Raw genomic sequence first — 21626 nt, 5'->3', positions numbered from 1 at the left:
TCAAATGCTCTATCCATAAGAACAATTCCATATTCACACGAGATTTTCTCCGCTTCTTCACCAGGAGTATTTTGTCACGAGCAGACCCAAAGTCAGTTTTGAAAAAACTGTTATCTTCAATCTGTTTCAAAATGTCTGCGCTCTGTTAAATCTCAGAACTAGTACCAGAGATCTGGGTCGTTGTAGTAGCTTTCCTTCTTGCTTTACACAATTCAGTCTTTGAGTTCTCATGATTTTGCATATTTGCGAGGAAATCTAAATTTTTATCCGCTGCTGGTGAACGACTGGCGTAAACAAGCAGTGAGGGAGATTCTAATTGGAAAACGCACGATACAAAACTGGTTGCTCGGAAGTTCTACGGTAGCTGCGGCTCCTAAAAATAAAGGTCGGAAACACGACAGCCGGAAAGCCCACGTAGCCAGACTACTGAAAGTATCGGCAGGCAGCAGCACTTTGCAGAAGTACCCTGAGCCTCAACAGGGACTGCCTAGTAAAAGTGTCTACTTGCCTATTTGTCTGGTGGCTGATTAGCCTAAACGCCTGCGTGTAAAAATAATTTCGTGTAACTGTTGGCAGCTCAGGAAATGGTGGAGTCGGACGGTTGTCTTGGTAGGGCGTAGGAGGCGAACTGTGCCCTTTAGGGAGGAGGTGGTCTGAGGGTGCGTGTTTCGAAAGTTTGTAGTCAGGGATCAATACTTGTTCTCTAATGGAAAATTCTGGAGGTGTTCAGAAGTGTATAGGAAGAGGCCGCCTAACAGAGTTGTCATAATCTACTAGTTAATAGATATAATCTTATGTTAAAGATTTAACACAGTATGGCAAGTATAACAGTTACGAACTGTGTATACATTTGGGACAGCGTAATTCACCACATGTAAATTACCCAGTTCACAATATGCAGAAAAGGTATCACTTTTTGAAAGCACGTAATTTTCTCCCATTGCGACACATAAGGTTGAAATTCGGCTCAAAGGTGCCTACAACCTTCCTCTGTAATGGCGCACAATCGTGGCGCCCTGTGACGTCATCCTCGGCCTTGGCGACGCCTCAAACAGCAAGTTATGGATACAAGCGAAAAAAAAAAAAGGCCACAGCTCAGAAGTTCATGTGACGTGTAAGGTGGGTTAATGATGTCACACTGGCATCAAATTTCACCACAATTCTGCCCAACGCTACAATGGACGTTTCACACGTTGGGAAGGTCGTCACATCCCCTCACCCATTCTTTTGATGCCTTCGCGATGGAGGACATCTTTGAAATCGCGCGGGTTTCTTATGGGTGGCCTAGAAAAGCATTTCAGACACACCGTTACTGAGAATGGACACGAAAAGGCCTCAGGAGGTGGCATAAAGGCCGTCCATGGAGCGACCCATTCACTTGTCTCGTTGACTCCTACACGTTTCGCTATCGAAAACGACATTTCAGTGTGTAATGAAAAACAGGACGACATTCCTGAGCACGTTCGACACTGCTGACATCCCACCTGCTCCAGACAATTCAATCACACTGACATTGTGGGGTTGCAACTCCACTGAACATATTCTGACCCCTTTGGAGTATAGTGATGTGCCCTCTTTGCTCTGATATACGGGGCTGATTCACTAGGGACCGTTCCAAACCATTCGACGAAACTTGAATGCCTTCCAAATCAGCAAAGGATGTTTATGCTTGTTCAGTCCTGTTTCGCGCTGTTCTGTGGCTTGATCATGGACGGGTGCAACATTGACCTGTGCGAGAATAAAACGGTTCAGCGCCCCTGAAAAAGCTCCCAGTTCGACAACACCTTCGGTGACACCCACGCAACTTTGTTTACAATGTACCTGTCATAGACTTCGACAGTCATTCAGCTGAGGTGTGCCTCTCGGCTGCTCTAACGCCTGAGGGCAGGCAACCCCTTCAGCACCTCTTAGGTGACAGCCCCCTCACAAAACGAAAGAAAATCAGTTTATCTCTTACCAAATTTTCGCTGCTCATGCAGTAAAACTGCAGCATCCTGCATGACGTTTTAATTTTATTACTTCTTTACTACTAACTGTCTTTGCAATAGACGATGCACACGGTATCCACATACACTGCAGAATGTACATGCAATATTATTGTGTTTCTACAACACATGTTTCAGAAGATACGGCACCGTAAACACTGAGATGATTGAAGATCAGCTTTTGCTTAAAATGGAGCACAAATTACCAAACTATATATATTTTTCCAGCGTTTGACAAGCTCCTAGCGACTTCCAAGATACTTATAATTTCAAACCTTTTCTAAACTTTTTCTCGTTTACATGCACGTTTGAAGATGTTTTATATACGAGAGTTAGATTCTACAGAGAATCGGGGGTTTAAAGTGGAGAGAAAATTACCAACACTATACACATCCAGTATTTCATAATGAGAACACTTTAGCGATTTTCTACAAAATTCAAACATAATTTCCAACCTTTTGTAAACTTTTCTTCGCTTACATTTTTAGCGTGAAATATTTAACAAATTAACTTATTTGTAAAGAAATCAGACGTTTGAAGCTGCTTTATACAAAGGGTTTCGATTCTTTAAGGAATCAGGAGTTTAGAAGTGTAGAAGAAGTTACTGCATTATCAGTAGAGTTACAAGACAACGTCATACGCGTTTGTTAATAATAGATTGCCAGCCAGAAGTACATCACAACACAGCTCTCTCGAGTGTGCTACAAAAGCGTCAAAACACGACCACCTCATTACGACATTCTAAGTATTGGAAGCACTTATATGGCCACAACGCTACAGATCGTATGACGAAAATCTGTAGCGGAATATAGAAACTTTTAACATCGGTTTCGTATTAAATGGCACCAAATTAATGACATTTTGCACGTTTCAGTTCAGTTTTATTACGCTGTTATAATGGGTTTCGTTTCAAGAACGACAGAAACTCAGTATTTGATCTTATAGTAATTTTCATTACTTTGTATTTGGAACGCTCTCATTTGACTACGTATGCCGCCCACCGAGAAATGTGTATGTAGTCGGAGAGACAGTGGCGTCACTAAGACGATTACCAGAACTGTGCCCAGACAGAGTGTATAGAATATGAACGGAAAAGTTGCTCTAGGTGCCAACTGTAGGGGGAGGAACTGTCGAAATATTGAGTGAGGTTTTCTAAGGGATCCCACAAAGAATTTCTTGGGCATGGATACTAACAGCTGCAATTAGCAACATCAACAGTAAAGAAAAATGGACGGCAGCGAATCAACGGACGAATACTGATCGGTGAAGAGGCAGTAGTTTTATCGGAATTATTCAGTTGCCGAACAGGATGAGATATTTCCGGAATTAATCATTTGACGAAGCGCCCTCGATCTCAGTAGATACAATAATTGCGACTTAGCATTCAGAAAAATTCTCTGCTGCCATTGAGATCAAGTATGATCCCACTTATGAAAACATTTCGAAAGAGCATGAGTTCGATCGAGGCTTCTGCGATCATCCCGTAGCTTACGACATGATCTATATTTGTACTCTGAAAGAATTATCAGAAGACACGGTGCCAGAAAATGACCGAGCGACGCGGTTTGCACACTTGACTCGCATTCGGGGGGACGATGACTCAATCCCGCCTCCGGCCATCCTGATTTAGGTTTTCCGTGGTTTCCCTAAATCGCTTAAGGCAGATGCCGTGATGGTTCCTATGACAGGGCACGGCCGACTACCTTCCCCAACCTTCCCTAATCCGATGAGACCGATGACCTCGCTGTTTGGTCTCTTCCCCCCAAATCAACCCAACACAGTCAGAATATGTCGAACAACTAGTGAACTGAACAAGTTACGGGAAGAAAGAGAAGACGCTCGATTGATTGATTTTTATATCAGCCACATACACCATCTTGTACACAAGACCTCCCTATTCATAGCAGCAGTCTATGTATCCTCCAGTGGGGTGTCGACAAGGACGAAGTTAACGTCGTCCCACTCTCAGCAACGTTACACCTTGGTTCACCTCAACACTCTGCAGGCCTCCTTACGGCACGTGGCAGAGGGGCCGTTGGGTTCCTTTACCACTTACCCCGCATCCTCTCCCAAGCGCGATTAGAGAGTGGGTAGTGTGATTATCCTTAAAAATCTGTATGAGCTACATTCACCATCAGTGCCATTTTTTAACATACATAATGTGTGGATCGACATCGTAGGTTACGAGTCCTTGGAAATTTCAACTGTAAACTTCTCCACATTGCACATTTCTCTTGCAGCATCCGCATTTGTACGTGGCGAAACGTGCTGCCGTTTTTTATTTTTTTTTCCTACTCTATTTCTCCTCCCTGGTAAGGATTTCACACTGGCTACTAGTACTTATGTATTAGCGTCAACCTGATACTAATGGAACCCACAGCAGATCAGCCTTGTGTAGTGTGCGACGTGAGATGGGACGGCCGCTGACAGAAGTCGTCGATTGTAATGTAAGAAGGAGACTTGTAGTCCAATGTGTTTTTAGTCCAATGTGCTTTTATTTAATTTTATTTTATGAACGCCGCTACTGCGCTCGTAGACTTTTCAGCCTTTTAATGTTATGATATAAGTTTTACAATCTGATGATGAGAGCACTGTCTCTCAAAACGTGTGATTTAATACTTGCTGTTGTTGAATTTATGGACGAAAAAGAGGCGCAGGCCTCGCATTTTAGGTGGACTTGACTACACATAGCCCACAGTGTGACACTGCACTGTGAGAAACAACTTCTTTCTGATCTGACGGCGATACATTTAAAAAGAAAATTGCATTGCAGAAGGGACACATTCTGACAACACAGTCCATTTCTCTGAGCTCACTGATGTGTAAAGAACACGTGAGGTTTGAAGAATTTATTGTGACCTTGAAATAATTACAAGGATAGTTTCCTTAACGTTTTGAGAACACTGCCAATCCATCTTACATCTGTTTGCGAGTCCATGTGTAGTTTCAGTTGAAAGCGCCCCTGTGCATGTGCAGCTGTAAAAGATTGTCCTGCGGAGTAATTCCCGTTTTAAAGCCAAACCCCTTAAATGCTAAAACTATCTAGGAGGTCTACATTGCTTTCCTCAGGTAGAGTTTTCACGTCTCCATACTGAGATTACAAAAGTTCTACAATATTTCGATCAATATATGTGTGTGAAAAACATTTTCCGATTATGAAACTATATAAGCTACGACTATGGGAACTTGAATGCGAAAAATCTGTGAAATTGTCTACGTCTGTCCGTATGTGAATAGGACTCGTACAGTGAGGATTCCATACAAACAGAATTATGTATATAGATAGCTCGTCCATAGGTTTTCAAGAGTGAATTTGTATCAATATATGCAACATAAATGGCCTATCTTTTGATTGAAATAACTTAGTAGCTTTAACCTTTTACGCCTCCAAGAGAGTGCACACCTTAAAAAAATTCCAATTTGATACCTCGGTCTGTCCATGAGAGAAAGATTTAACTGGTGGACAGACAGACAGATGGACAACGAAGTACTCCTATAAGGGTCTGGTTTTCCTTTTGAGATACAAAACCTTAAAAGAGAATATAGCCCTTTGATATTCAAAGTTAGTCATAAAAGATAGTTTGTACCAGATAAAAATTGTATGATGTCTTCAGTGTTCTAAAAATAATTAAATAATACAGAAATTTTTGTATTTGCTTTTGATCTACACTACTGGCCATTAAAATTTCTACACCAAGAAGAAATGCAGATGATAAACGGGTGTTCATTGGGCAAATTTATTATACTAGGACTGACATGTGATTACATTTTCACGCAATTTGGGTGCATAGATCCTGAGAAATCAGTACCCAGAACAACCACCTCTGGCAGTAATAACGGCCTTGATACGCCTGGGCATTGAGTCAAACACAGCTTGGATGGCGTGCACAGGTACAGCTGCCCATGCAGTTTCAACACTATACCACAGTTCATCCAGAGTAGTGACTGGCGTATTGTGACGAGCCAGTTGCTCGGCCACCATTGATCAGGCGTTTCCAATTGGTGAGAGATCTGGCGAATGTGCTGGCCAGGGCAGCAGTCGAACATTTTCTGTATCCAGAAAGGCCCGTACAGGACCTGTAACATGCTGTCGTACATTATCCCGCTGAAATGTAGGGTTTCGCAGGGATGGAATGAAGGGTAGTGCCACGGGTCGTAACACACCTGAAATGTAACGTCTACTGTTCAAAGTGCCGTCAATGCGAACAAGAGGTGACCGAGACGTGTAGCCAATGGCACCCTATACCATCACGCCGGGTGATACGCCAGTATGGCGATGACGAATACACGCTTCCAATGTGCGTTCACTGCGATCTCGCCAAACACGGATGCGACCATCATGATGCTGTAAACAGAACCTGGATTCATCCGAAAAAATGACGTTTTGGCACTCGTGCACCCAGGTTCGTCGTTGAGTACACCATAGCAGGCGCTCCTGTCTGTGATGCAGCGTCAAGGGTAACTGCAGCCATGGTCTCGGAGCTGATAGTCCATGCTCCTGCAAACGTCGTCAACTGTTCGTGCAGATGGTTGTTGTCTTGCAAACATCCCCATCTGTTGACTCAGGGATCGAGACGTGGCTGCACGATCCATTACAGCCATGCGGATAAGATGCCTGTCATCTCGACTGCTAGTGATACGAGGCCATTGGGATCCAGCACATTTCTCCGGTTTTTCTTAAAGCACATGTGTTTAGGCATTGAAGTAACATTGAGACAACTTCAGAGTCGACAGTGATGTTTTTGGGTTCTTGCTTAATATTTTACCCAACGTATTTTCAGGAGATACAAGATTAGTCATGTTGGTTACGATCTTCTACGTCTAATTTGGAATGTCAGTGACCTGTTGTTTTTAGACGTGAGAATAACACTGAGGCACTTAATTTAGAATTACACTGTTATGCTTCAGGCACCAGTTTGACGAATGTGTGTGTAAAATATCATCATGGTACTTAATGTAAAAACTGTGATATTCGATATAAAAATGGCAGCTTTTTTAAATTGCTGATGCTTTTTTGCAGATAATTTAGAATATTGTAACATTTGACAAACAATATAGACGGTAGCGAAACCTGACATTGTCAGGAAGGAGACAACGGTCTTAACATACTTTACTGAATAAAAATAATAATATAAAAAGCTTTTACTGCGTTTCAGTCGTGATGACTAGTTTCACCTGCGTACGACAACCATCTTCAGGTCGTTCAAATAGCAAAAACGAGTTGAATATGCCCTGAAAAGCACCATCGTTTGCAACAGTCATGCAGTGACATGCATTCGTGTTATAGGTCAACAAGACTAGGACAGTATGATGTTAAAAGCATCATCGTGAGCGAGCCAAGTAGTCAACCATAATCTCGCAAGATGCAAATAACAAAGAAGGAAAAAGGCCAATTTTTACTTATGCAACTTTCTTACCTGCAGTTTGCGAGATTATGGCTTACAACCTGGCTCGCACTGAATCTTTTAACAGCGTATTGTCCCAGTCTTGTTGCCCTATATACGATTGCATGTCATTACATGGCTGTTGTTAACGGTTAGGTGTTCCAATGCATCTTCAACTCGTTTTTTACGATTTGAACCGTCTGAATATGGTCGGTGCATGCAAACGAAAGTAGTCATCACGTTTTAATTGTACAATGTAAATTGCGGTCCTGGTAGTAAAATCTTTTTATATTAAAAAGTTTTATTCAGCAACATACATGTGTTAAAAATTAATTTGAGCCTATGCTATGCCTCGCACTGTGATGCAACAATTGGACTGTGAATGTTTCACCTGTGCAGCCACCTGTTGGCGAAGACAGGCGGCAGCAGGGGACATAAATCACCATTGATATTATTTCTCAGTTTTGACATTTTGCAATTATGTAAAGAAAAACTTATGTTGACAACTGTGTAATATTAATTCTTTAATTACATTGCAAAAGCAAACGTTTCTTTTTAACTTTTTATGAAGAGTACGTTTTAAATACATTTTAATATTCCATAACGAATGGTATATAGCTTCCAATGAAATTCACAGATTCGATCGTTCCTTCTCTGCTGATGATCAGCTCCTGAGCCTCACCAATCTCCTATTCCAAGATCTCAACAACTGTAAATCCGTCGTCTTTGTTTCCTTTGACCGAGAGAAAGCATATGACCGTATATGGTATTCCGGTCTACTTTTCAAACTCCAGATTTATGCATTTCCAGTCAACTATGTCCGCCTTATTGCAGCCTTCCTCTCCAGTCACCCATCCTATGTCATTGTTATCAACACCAATTCCTGTATCTTTCACCCCACTGCAGAAGTCCCACAAGATTCCATTCTCTCCTCTCTTCTTTACGTCTTACACACTGCTGATATGGCCAAATCGCCTCCCCCCGTCCACCTCCTTCAGTATCTTAATGACACTGCTTTCTTCGCTCTCTGTCCTATGCTCCAGAAACCCCAACAATGCCTCCTGATTCTCATCAATCAATGGACACGTCATCCACAGATTTTATCTCCACGACTTCTACTCCACTGTTTATGACCATCCCAGCCAGCTAACAAACACACTAAAATACCTTGGACTAACCTTCGACTGGTAACTAATATGGAAATCTCACCTACTAACCTTCCAATGGAGAGCCCACAATGGACTAACTGGCCGAACATGGGACTTCACCCCTCCACTGTTCTTTACACATACATATCCCTGATCTCCCCCATCCTTTCCTATGCAAATTTTGCATAGATATTCATCCAACCCAAGTTCTATAAGTCCCTCCAGATCCTTGAAAGCCATGCTTTCTGCCTTGCTTTCCACATCTGCTTACTTTTCCCCACAAGGATCGTTTACCAATTCATCAACTTCCCACCCCCTATCACTCATTTTGAGTACCTCCAAATAACCTACACCATCTGTAAATTTGAATCCAACAAGTATATTGTGCCCCATTCCTTTTCAATTCTAGTGTACTGCCGCACATCTATCTACATATCCTACGAACCCTTCATCTGCACACCCTTTGGGGTCCTCTCCCAAAGAAATTTGAATCCTCTCCCTCTCCCAGACCACAAACTCTACGCTAACATACAGCCATCTGCCAGCTCTGTGTCCACCCCATCCTATCCACCGTCCCCCAAAGTGCTCCCTCCTCACCCTCTCCCCGTACCACACCTCCTCCTTTTCCCCTTCCCTGTCGCTCCCACCCCGTTTTCTTCTCAAGTTGATAAATCCTAATTCCAGCTACTCTTCTGTCCTTGTTCCCCACAAACTTAGTCTTCACCCCCACCACTCTCCTAACTCTCTTTTAGAATTTCTACCGCTGCCATCGTCGATTTTTTTTAATTTCTGGTATTTTTTTTTTAATTTAGCAATTCCTACCACCTTGATTTTTAAATTTCACACCAACTTTTAAACTTCTTGCCACCTTAAACATCGGAAATTAGCCTATTTTTATTTCCCGCCAAGTTTTGAATTTCCTGCCATTTTATACGTAAGACAATTGGCCTTTTTTGAATTTCCGACCAGCCTCCATCTCGTATTTTTTAATTTCCCCCTACAACCAATCTGTGGAGCCAACTAGAGGCTGAAACTTGATCTATGCACTGGACATTTAATAGATATACAACTCTGCTCTATCCAGTAATTAACTGCGAATCGTGAAATCGAATAACAATGGGTATTTCTGCTTACTTATGTAAACTCGTTACATTGATTACGCTACTCCTTGCAATAACTGAAAATAACAGCTAAACTCAGACATTTCGCTAGCGTTCTACTGACTCTAGTCAATGATTCTGTGCTGTGTTTTCGCAAGGAGAGTCTCTAGTCACGAAGACACCATAAGAGGCCCCAGTGCACCAGCACATCCTGAGCAATCACCTGAAGATGATAGAAAGCCTCATTGCCGAATATCCAATGAACAATGAACGATTCTGGCAGACTGAACTGTTTGCCAGAAGAGTTTCCCATTGCATTTTTGGAGGCATTACAACAGCTATGGAGAATATCATACATGGTATACTTGACAATATTTTGGCAAGAATAGTGGTTCGTTTATGCTGCAGCTTCGCTGATGGCACCTCACTGCTCACGGGTCATACAGGCATCTTGTTCTTCACTGGGAACTACCTGAGCTGTTCACATTGGTAGCTGAATGGATTATTTGCAGTGTGTGAAGCTAGAACTGTGTTCTACATAACGACTGACACCAGTAATAGTGATTCATTCACAAAAAATGTCGTTATTGACAATGAGAAAGAACTAGAGATATGGATGCACCCTTTGAATGTAGACCGTCCACAGTACAGGTACTTTCATTTGGTCTAACAAGCAGCTCAAAAGTTATACAAAGCAATTTTACAAACCATTAAGAATGTCGTAACAAGTTGTCCATCTTAATTTAAATCACTTCAAACAGAATATTTTAAGATAACGCAATAGCTGATGGCTTTGGGATGCAGGGGGGCACCGTGCAGCGTGAACCCAACAGCCTCAGATTCTAAATTGATTTATTATGGCTCCCTGACACGGCACAATACCAAAAGCGGCAGTGTGGCTGAGGCATATAGCACCCCTGCAATGCTGATAGAGCACAACACTGTCTGGGCAGTGGCTCGTGACGTATTTGCCTCTGCCAGCAGTGACTTCGGGTCAGGGCCGTCTCGGCTAGCTATGGCTGCTTGTGTTGTGATGCGTCTCACTTACCCTCCACTGTCAAGCAGGCAGCAGGCAGGTGACGTAATGGTAGTGGCCCACTGCCCCCACTGATGGCTGGCTAGCTGCTTCCCAGGCCAGTGCTAGCCGCTCGCCTGATGTGATGATGGATTCTGGTCTGTGCTTTCAGCATAGACTGCCCTGATGCCGAGTCGAACTGGATTTCACACACAGCATTTAATATGGCGCCAAAGTGTCATGGCCACATGGCAACAGAGCTGCAGTATTAATAGAAGGGGCTGTAGTGTATAACAGCTGGGTATTTATATGCTTCCAAGCTTCACATTTTTGGGCATTGCTATGTTTTGTGGAACAGCCGTTGGCGTGGAAAGGCTTCCAGCCTCTTCCACTTAGGTACTGCTGTTCACCTGTTCTTTCCCACACCTCCCGTGGCCGGCCCATCTCCCGCTTTTGGAACAGCTATGTTCTATTTCGTAAAGCATAAAGACTGTGACTGCCTGGGCTGGTGTTACTGCAAACCACCTCTACTTGGTGTGTATGTGACCAAATATAGTCGGTGCAATACGTTACCTTCTCTTTAACAAGACCAGTCCCTCAGGTTGCTTTAAACTAGATTATCCATATGCAAACTAGGGTGATATGTTCTCTGGCGATTAGTCCAGTCAACTTCAGTTCACTCTTTACTCAAGACTGCTCTACTACTACGTTTACTTCTGCACTACTTTTCCTAAACTACGTTAGTTCATTTTTAGCTTAACTTAACTTACAGTTATAATTCCTGTTACTGCCTCTTAGGCTCTGGGAATCCAATCCACTGGGATGTGAACATTGGCTGGGTCTGAACTTTTCTTGTGTTTCAATCCTTGTACATGTAAACAAGAACTACACTTGTCAGAGTAAGTGATGCTGCCATACTTGGTATAACAAAGATCAAGATTGTTTCTCTCTTGTACTGGTTCTCCTTGTGCTGATCCACATGCTGTCTCAACGTCTCCACAGGATTCAGCCCTCCCGCTCGTTAACGAGCTATCTATGAACTGGTTCAACATAGTCAGATTCCTAGTGCTAAGATTTCCATAGAGTCCTCTGGCCAATGCAACTAAGGCTGTGAAAAGCCCAGATAGGTTATTCCCGAAATTGTGGCAGGCAGACAGAAAGCAGGCTCTACTATTTCGCATGCTGTCCTATTTATTAGGAATCGTCTTCCTTGTAGCTCTAGACTTTTTGCTGTTATAACCTTCTTCTGTCCATAGCACTTGACTACTACTATCACTTTACCACAGGTTGAGTATAACAAATGTGCCACAACCTGCTAGAAGTACAACAGTTGCAATCCTTTTCCATTTCTGACCTAGTTGTAACTTTGCAGGAGTGCTGACCCTCACCCACTACCCTAGTTGGACAGAATGTAACTTCACTCCTGCAACACATCTGTAATTCTGCTTCTTCAATTTCCGCCTGCCTGCTCTTGTCCTCTGCAATCAGTAGCAACTGCTGCACCCTTACCCTGACAAACGTCTTCAGCATCCACCACATGACAGGATATGGAAGGACTATGTAACATTGGAACCATGCCTGCTTCCATGCTACAGGAACGGAAAATGAAATGAGCACCTTTGTTCAATCGATCCTCGCTTCAGCAGTGGCTAGATTAAGAATAGAAAGGCAAGTTTTTATGGTATGCTCCAAGACCAACTTTAATTCGGGTGGTAGTGCTTTTTCACTTTTCCTAGTCTCTCCAGGCGCTGATCTGGTGGCAACAAGTTTACTTCCAGTCGTCCTTGCGCAGCCTGTTTCACAGCTTCCCGCAATTTCGATACCTCGGAGCTCGGCCTATGACGTTACCACCTCACTGACCTCCTGACCCTAGGGTGACGGTTACAATACCTGCATGCTGGGGCGAAAGATAGTTGTTTGGACACTTTCAAATTATAAAGAAGACTCGTAAACGAAGCTCAATTGGCGAGGAGGTGATTTGACACTATCTCCTTGAGTGGAATTCGGATATTTCTTGAGGATGAATACACAAGGTTCCGAAATACTTCTACAGGCAATTGAAGGATGCATTTCGAAATATGATGACAGTTTCAGACTGCTAATCTCCGCTTCCCTCAGAATAGCAATCGCAATTCATATTGTTAATTTACTGTAAATTCTTCCAAGAACGGGCTGCGATTTAGTCGACCTTGAAGTATCGTAATAAATACGGCCAACAACTAAAAGATAAACACCTCATCCTCAGGCCGTGATGTGAGTGTTACAGTTTGAAAGAATCAAATATTTTAACCAATAGTTAGCCTGCAATCGTTTGAGAACCGTTGCATAGCGAAACCACATGCTCAATCCAAATATAGGGGTCTCATTTTTTATGTTAAACGTAAGATGTTTTCCGAAAAACTACTTCAGCAACTTTACTTCGTGTACATACAGTACGTTCTTCCATCAGCGCAGCAGATGACTCAGCTTGCTAAACATATAGATCATGGGTGTATTTTCCATTTTTTTATTTGTACCATTATAGACCGTCTCCGATACATACTGAATCACTCACACAAACATACAGCCATGTTTGGTATACAGTATTTCCACTGTTCGTAAACGTGTTACTTACATCACACTGTGCTCCCATCATTGCCATGAGATATCACTCCAAACTCCGGTTCAGTGTGAAACACATACCACCCATGCTTCGAAGCAACTTTCCTGGAAGGCTGTGATACCAGCGCGTAAGTTACGTGAAAGTAAGACACGAAAAAATTAAAAACATTTATTTGATTTAAATGGGGAAGGTTTGAAAAATTGTGGCAGGCCGGGATTCGAACACGGGTCTCTTGGTTACTAGGCAGATGCGTTGACCACTTTTTCTTTTTTTTAGTTTTTTTAAGGAAGGTAGGAGAAACAGAAACCTTTATTATTCACAAAATAAACATTGTACGTCTTAACACATTATAACTGTCCTGGAAGGAACCTCGCTGTCGTCCTACCATGCAGCATGAAATAACAACAAAGTCAAAGTGGGGCCACCTCCGGCACCCTAAAGAAAAGCATTTATAGATATGAAAACAAAATTTGAAGTACATCCCATTGCTAACTGTGTAAGCGTTAGTTTTTCCTAGGTCGCATACTCGCATAGTAGTCCTTAGCTGATCACTTTACTTGGTCGGTTTCACAACGACAGCACCGCCGCTCATCTTTGCGCACCCGGCACACCCCAAGTATATGGCGGGTCCACAAAAACAGTTACTACGAAATTGGCATACCAATCCTTGTACTTTTGTAGTCGTAATAGTTTTGTGTGTCCATCTTGCAAGTATTGCCAGTAATCCAGGACGTTCAGTAAGTTCGTACGTGTGTCTCTATAGATGTAATGGACCGTCATACCTGTGATCCACGCCACTGCGTTCGTCTTATGATGCGGAAAATACGTCTCCTCTGGAAAAAATACTATGTCAGAAGAGACTGCTGTATAGATAGTGCGCCGCATGAACGCTATTATCTTCCTTGCGAGAGTCCAGACAGCCAATGCCTCGCCGCAGACCAGCCGATGGTCGTCCGTATCCAGCACGCCGCACTGCTGACACATGGGCGAATCTGCCAAATGTATTGCGTACTTTTTATCATTCGTAGGGTATTTTCGGTTCACTGCCTTTTTTAAAATGTCTGTGTAATCTTATGGGACTTAACTGCTAAAGTCATCAGTCCCTAAGCTTACACACTATTTAACCTAAATTACCCTAAGGACAAACACACACACCCATGCCCGAGGGAGGACTCGAACCTCCTCCGAGACCAGCTGCACAGTCCATGACTGCAGCGCCTGAGACCGCTCGGCTAATCCCGCGCGGCCCACTGCGGCGTGTGGAGCAGTGGTCATCACCGCTGCAAGAACTACTCAACCACGCGTACCGTCAGACTTCAATTCTCAACCTTTCCATACACTTCGAATGTAGCGCCACTCGCCCATTATCATCACTCGCGTCATTTCGCCGATTCCCTTACGAGTTCGGGCCTGGTGTGCATCCATACTGAAGAGATCATTGGCCGTCCTCTCCCCAGTTATGCACATGTGGTGTCTGTTCTTTTGGACATGTGCGAAAGAACAGACACCACACACATATAATATATGAAAGTGATGATGACATTCAGTTACTTTATCTTGTTCTCTGAATTTTATTGTACTCAATGGCCCACGAATAAAATACAGTACAGGAGATAAGTCGTCTAGCGAAGCTGGGCCAGGTCGCTAGTACACTATAAAGCGCGAGCAAAGAGTTTATTTTTGGGATAGGATGAAACGTTATACCTCGGAAGGTACACTGTGCGCTTAGTAGTAAGTTAACAATCATTTCTTTTTGTAGGATATCAAGAATTTCCTTGACGGTGCAACAGATGGTGTAATTTACTTCAGCTTCGGCAGCAATGTGAAGGGCAGCACATTGCCAGAGGACAAAAGGCGAGCGTTCCTCGAAGCCTTCGCACAGCTGCCGCAGCGGGTACTCTGGAAGTGGGAGGTGGACAGCCTGCCTGGACAGCCGGAGAACGTCATGATAGCCAAGTGGCTGCCCCAGCAGGACGTCTTGGGTAAGGTTCTGTTCAGTGTACTAGTCCTGTACGAAGAGCTCTGCAGAAACCATGTGTCTTACCTTTTTTTTATTTTGCTTTCCCAGCACATCCAAACATTCGTCTCTTCATAACCCAAGGAGGACTCCAAAGCATGAATGAAGCAAGTTACTTCGCAGTGCCTCTGCTTGGCATTCCTTTCTTTGCTGATCAGCACCACAATGTGGCTAAGATGGTGCAAGCTGGTATAGGCTGCCGTCTGCTGTTCAGAGATGTCACTACCGATACTGTTCTGAAAGCCGTTCACACAGTTCTTGACAATGAAAGGTAAGGATACTTGTCAGCGTTTTAAAACAAAAAAATTAATGTTTCACATACATCCACTAACTAACGTTTTTGTTACATCTAACAGAAACATTGCTAGACAGATCGTGCTGTTTGTACCTCGCTATGATCAACTCTAAGTACCACAGTTCTTAATTCTAAACTGGTTGAAATTAAAATATCAGCAATCACAATTTTTTTGTTAACTGTTGTAACTTCCTATCTTTTGTGCACCATAAGTAATTGTGTCGGTTTCAATGTTGTTTATCTCCTTTGCATCACATAACCACATCTGAACCTAAAATAATGGAGTTCATATGGGACGCTATTAACTAAGATGTCTGAGTATCTGCATGGTCATACTAACGTTGTAGCAAGCTTGACGTGCTACAAAATGAGTTCTAAGTGGCTCGATTTGAAATATAACGATCAGCATACACATATCTTTTGCTTTAAGGCGAATAGTTTGATATTAATCCGTAATGTCTTGCAAACTTAAAAAAGTAAGTTTTCCTTAACCTCAGTCATAGCTATAAGAAAAATGCCACCTGCAATACTTTCGCATTTCGCTAATTCGCATCCATACGTTAAGTCTGTTATCCGCGTTCGACGTGACCTGTGGTACAGGGGTAGCGTCTTTGACGAACAGCCAAGCATTATGGGTCCGCATCCGAACCCAGTTATTGTCCAAACTTTGGCCATCAGTAATGGCGACTGGAGACTCCCGGTCTAAGGAGTAACCCCGGTTCTTCCAACCTCATCTAAGAGGGCCATTGGCAAAAGATTCTGGATTAGTTAACCATTCGAATCTGTAAGAGTGGACTATCAAGGGAGAGGTCAGAGTAAGAAAAAGATTGAACATTCAACAAAAAGGGCAACTTCCGCGACTCGGAGTGCTAAGAAAACTAGAACATCTGAAATAGATATGTATTGACTCAGTCTAGTTATAGTGGGGTAACTGAAGTGAAATGGAAACAAGATAAGATTTCCTTTTCAGACGAATATAGGGTAATATCTACAGCAGCAGAAATTGCTGGACGAGTAGGATTCGTTATGAATAAGAAGAAATGAAATGAAATGAAATGTCGTGTGACTAGGGCCTCCCGTCGGGTAGACCGGTCGCCTGGTGCAAGTCTTTCGATTTGACGCCACTTAGGCGACTTGCGCGTCGATGGGGATGATATGATGATGACAAGGACAACACAACACCCAGTCCCTGAGCGGAGAAAATCTCCGACCCAGCCGGGAATCGAACCCGGGCCCTTAGGATTGACAGTCTGTCGCGCTGACCGCTCAGCTACCGGGGGCGGACATGAATAAGAAGAAAGGACAGAGAGTGAGTTATTGTGAACAGTTCAGCGTCCTCGGTGGCTCAGATAGATAGAGCGTCTGCCATGTAAGCAGGAGATCTCGGGTTCGAGTCCCGGTCGGGGCACACGTTTTCATCTGTTCCCGTTGACGTATGTCAACGCCTGTAAGCAGCTAAGGGTGTTCATTTCATTGTAATTTCAGAAAAAAATTATAGTAGAATTTTGGAACACGTATTATGTTCGAGTATAATGACTTTTCTGGAAACTAGAAATCTACTCTGTAGGAATCAGCATGGGTTTCGAAAAAGACAATCGTGTGAAACCCAGCTCGCGCTATTCGTCCACGAGACTCAGGGGGCCATAGACACGGGTTCATAGGTAGATACCGTGTTTCTTGACTTCCGCAAGGCGTTCGATACAGTTCCCCACAGTCGTTTAATGAACAAAGTAAGAGCATATAGACTATCAGACCAATTGTGTGATTGGATTGAAGAGTTCCTAGATAACAGAACGCAGCATGTCATTCTCAATGGAGAGAAGTCTTCCGAAGTAAGAGTGATTTCAGGTGTGCCGCAGGAGAGTGTCGTAGGACCGTTGCTATTCACAATATACATAAATGACCTTGTGAATGACATCGGAAGTTCACTGAGGCTTTTTGCAGATGATGCTGTGGTATATCGAGAGGCTTTAACAATGGAAAAATGTACTGAAATGCAGGAGGATCTGCAGCGAATTGACGCATGGTGCAGGAAATGGCAATTGAATCTCAATGTAGACAAGTGTAATGTGCTGCGAATACATAGAAAGAAAGATCCCGTATCATTTAGCTACAGTATAGCAGGTCAGCAAGTGGAAGCAGTTAATTCCATAAATCATCTGGGAGTACGCTATAGGAGTGATTCAAAATGGAATGATCATATAAAGTTGATCGTCGGTAAAGCAGATGCCAGACTGAGATTCATTGGAAGAATCCTAAGGAAATGCAATCCGAAAACAAAGGATGTAGGTTACAGTACGCTTGTTCACCCACTGCTTGAATACTGCTCAGCAGTGTGGGATCCGTACCAGATAGGGTTGATAGAAGAGATAGAGAAGATCCAACGGAGAGCAGCGCGCTTCGTTACAGGATCATTTAGTAATCGCGAAAGCGTTACGGAGATGATAGATAAACTCCAGTGGAAGACTCTGCAGGAGAGACGCTCAGTAGCTCGGTACGGGCTTTTGTTGAAGTTTCGAGAACATACCTTCACCGAGGAGTCAAGCACTATATTGCTCCCTCCTACGTATATCTCGCAAAGAGACCATGATTATAAAATCAGAGAGATTAGAGCCCACACAGAGGCATACCGACAATCCTTCTTTCCACGAACAATAGGAGACTGGAATAGAAGGGAGAACCGATAGAGGTACTCAAGGTACCCTCCGCCACACACCGTCAGGTGGCTTGCGGAGTATGGATGTAGATGTAGATGTAGAATAGTTCTCATCGGAGTCGACTGCAAACCAGTGCCAACAACAGTAGTTAAGGTACATATGCCGAAGAAGAAGAGATAGAAAAATTATACGATACAGAATGGGTATTTCAGAATGTAAAAAGTGATGATAATCTTATGATCATGGGGGGTTGTAACGTAGTAGAGGGGGAAGCAATAGAAGAAAGAGTTTGGGATAATACAGGCTTGGTAGTAGGAACGAGAGAGCTATGTAGTAAAATTAATTCATGAGATATACTTTACCTATTTTATGAACAGGCTTCTTTCTGATAATTCTAATTTCTTTTAAACGTTTTATTCCTATATTTCAGTGGTAACTGTTTCTCGTCTCATGATGACGAAAATTAAGTTTCTTTGTGTCAGTAACATTCTAGTTGATTAAATGAATTTTTCTTTAAATTTCCTTCCTTTACCTGTGAAATGTGCATCTATTCTGGTTCCTTTGTGTGCAGGAACTTCGAATATTATTTGCTCATGATACTATTTATTTCCTCATTCCACAGCTACAAGGAGAACATGAAACGGTTCTCAGCGGTGTTCCGCGAGCACCAGGAGAGGTCTCTGGACACTGCCGTGTGGTGGATAGAGTACGCGATACGTCACAAGGGAGCTCCTCACTTGCGCAGTGCAGCCCTCGACCTCAGCTGGTGGCAGCTGCTGTTGCTCGACGTCATCGCATTCGTGGTTGCAGCGGCGTCCATTGTGGTTTACCTACTGTACAAGGCAACTTGCTACTGCAGAACTTCAGCACGTGGTTTTCTCAAGCAGAAGACATTGTGATGGAACTCGATGGCAAAATTTTCCCATCACGGACACAAGAAATAATAATTCTTAGCATCTCAGATAAACGAAATTGGACGTTAAAAATAATATGGGGCAATTTGTGGATCCTGGCATGTGATATCTTGTCTTTACAGAATGTAATAGAAATTTTTCCTGCTGTGCAGGTTGCCCAAATATAATTTATATTTAATTATTTGTTAAAATAATGGAACTGACAGTGTTTTTCTTCTAGTACAACAGGTATCTCGTGTCACGAGCGAAGGGAGACAGCACCTCTGTGGTAGCAATGAAGCGGGGTTTTTCCCGTACGACCATTTCATGAGTGTACTGTGAATGTCAGGAATCCTGAGGAACATCAAATCTCCGACATCGCTGAGGCCGGATCCTGCAAGAACGGGACCAACAACGACTGAAGAGAATTGTTCAAAGTGACAGAAGTTCAACCCTTCCCAAATTGGTTCAAATTTTAATGCTGGGCCATCAACAAATATCAGCGTGCGAACCATTCAACGAAACATCATCCATATGGGCTTACTCATGTACCCTCGATGACTGCGCAGCACAAAGCTTTACGCCTCGCCTGAGCCCATCAACACCGACATTGGGTTGTTGATGACTGGAGACATGTTGCCTAGTCGGACGAGTCTCGTTTTAAATTGTATGGATGGAACTGTGTCCCGCTATAATACCTACGGAAATAAATTTACAAACTGCATAAAGTACACTAAGCATAAAAGAGATAAACAGTCCTACCAAGATCAAAACAAACTATCTGTATGTAGGAGATGGCTACTTAAGTGTTATCACACTTGATCATACAAGAAAAGCTACGTATGGATCTGTACCGGTCATGGCTGCAACAAATATGACTGAGAACAGTGACCTAATACCTCATCGGATGTAGCAATGAAAATAAATTACTCCAACGTATCTAAACAGTTGATAACAGATGTTTGAGAGATGTGAATACACAGTCATATTTTACCACGGCATCTGTAATGATTTATAGGATAAAATACCTAAGAACAAAAGTTAAAGCGGTTATATTTATTTATTGTTTAGAATATTTTATTTCAAAGAAAATTATTGCTCTTCAGTAATAGCAAATCAGTTACTGACGAACAATTCACCATTTCATACAAAGAATTGCGCAAAACCATCTGTTGAATGTGTGCAGAAAATTACAAACCAAATACTTGAGACATTCTATTCAGTTCCTCATCGTAAGCACATAATTCTTTTTCGTACCATCAGAGCATACACTTCGACTACATTTACTCATTCATTCCCCCAAGATACAGATCAAGCTAATAATTACATAGAAACAGTCTCAGTTCTAAATTAATTTTAAGTTAAAGTGAACTCACATTCCCTTTAGAAAACTGTAGGTAATACTACAATAGAAGTTTAAAACATATATTAATACGTAAGTTTGTGATATATTTTATTTATTGCACATAAAAAAGTTACAAAGCCATAAAACTGGGCAATAATGTTAACAGGACATGGCTCTATTTCTATATTATAAGCAATGTTTCAAACTATACCTTCCAGTCGAATTCCTTTGGCTTTTGTAGGTTGAATTTGTAGAGAATTATGAATGCAGTTGACTATTTATTATAAAATTTGCAGTTTTTTCGTTCCCTTTATCTGTATTCCTTGTTTATCAAGCAACACTTCTCATCTAGTTCATTGTTTTGTAGCAGTTACTTTCTTTCCTTGATAACAAGAGTACATTTCTTTGTGCTTCTATAAAGCACTCATCACAATTTCATTTCTTCTCCTGATGTGTTTAACGACATAGAGTACCTCACATTTCATAAATTTATTTTTACACCACACTGCACTCACAGTTTTGTCTCAGCGTTCTACACTGAAGAGCCAAACAAACTGGAACACCCCCCTATTATCGTGTACGGGCCCTGCGAGCACGCAGATCTGCCGCAACACGACGTATCATGGACTCGACTAATGTCTGAAATAGTGCTGGAGAGAACAGATACCATGAATCCTGCAGGGCTGTCCATTAATCCGTAAGAGTACGAGGGGTGGAGATCTTTTCTGAACAGCACATTTCAAGGCAAATCAGATACGCTCAGTAATGTTCATGTCTGGGGAGTTTGGTGGCCAGCAGAAGTGTTTCAACTAGGGAGAGTGTTCCTGGAGCCACTCTGGAGCAATTCTGGACGTGTGGGGTGTCGCACTGTCCTGCCGGAATTGCCCAACTCCTTCAGAACGCACAGTGGTCATGAATAGATGTAGGTGATCAGACAGGATGCTTACGTACGTGTCACATGTCAGAGTCATATGTAATCCTATCAAGGGTCCCATATCACTCCAACTGCACATGCACCACACCATTACAGAGCCTCCACCAGCTTGAACAGTCCCTTACTGACATTCAGGGTCCATGGATTCATGAGTTGTCTCCATACCTGTGCACGTCCATCCATACATTCAGGGTCCATGGATTCATGAGTTGTCTCCATACCTATACACATACAATTTGAAACGAGACTCG

The 21626-nt window shown here is 42.6% G+C and overlaps 1 protein-coding gene across 2 annotated transcripts in view; it reads left to right on the top strand.

Annotated features, from left to right (window-relative positions):
- LOC126252042 (UDP-glycosyltransferase UGT5-like) overlaps positions 1-19210 on the top strand; it is a 59040-nt gene extending 39830 nt beyond the window's left edge. For both annotated transcript variants that reach the window (XM_049952835.1, XM_049952836.1), the window contains exons 5-7: positions 14994-15216; positions 15303-15522; positions 18826-19210. In XM_049952835.1, coding sequence (XP_049808792.1) covers positions 14994-15216; positions 15303-15522; positions 18826-19102 — 720 coding nt within the window. In that variant the 3' untranslated portion in view covers positions 19103-19210. The remainder of the gene's footprint in view (positions 1-14993; positions 15217-15302; positions 15523-18825) is intronic.
- Positions 19211-21626: the final 2416 nt, after the last annotated feature.

Source organism: Schistocerca nitens, chromosome 4 (genome assembly GCF_023898315.1).
Source record: "Schistocerca nitens isolate TAMUIC-IGC-003100 chromosome 4, iqSchNite1.1, whole genome shotgun sequence".
NCBI lineage: Eukaryota > Metazoa > Arthropoda > Insecta > Orthoptera > Acrididae > Schistocerca > Schistocerca nitens.
The sequence above is the reverse complement of the archived record's forward strand: the minus strand, read 5'-3'. Positions and strand labels throughout refer to the sequence as shown.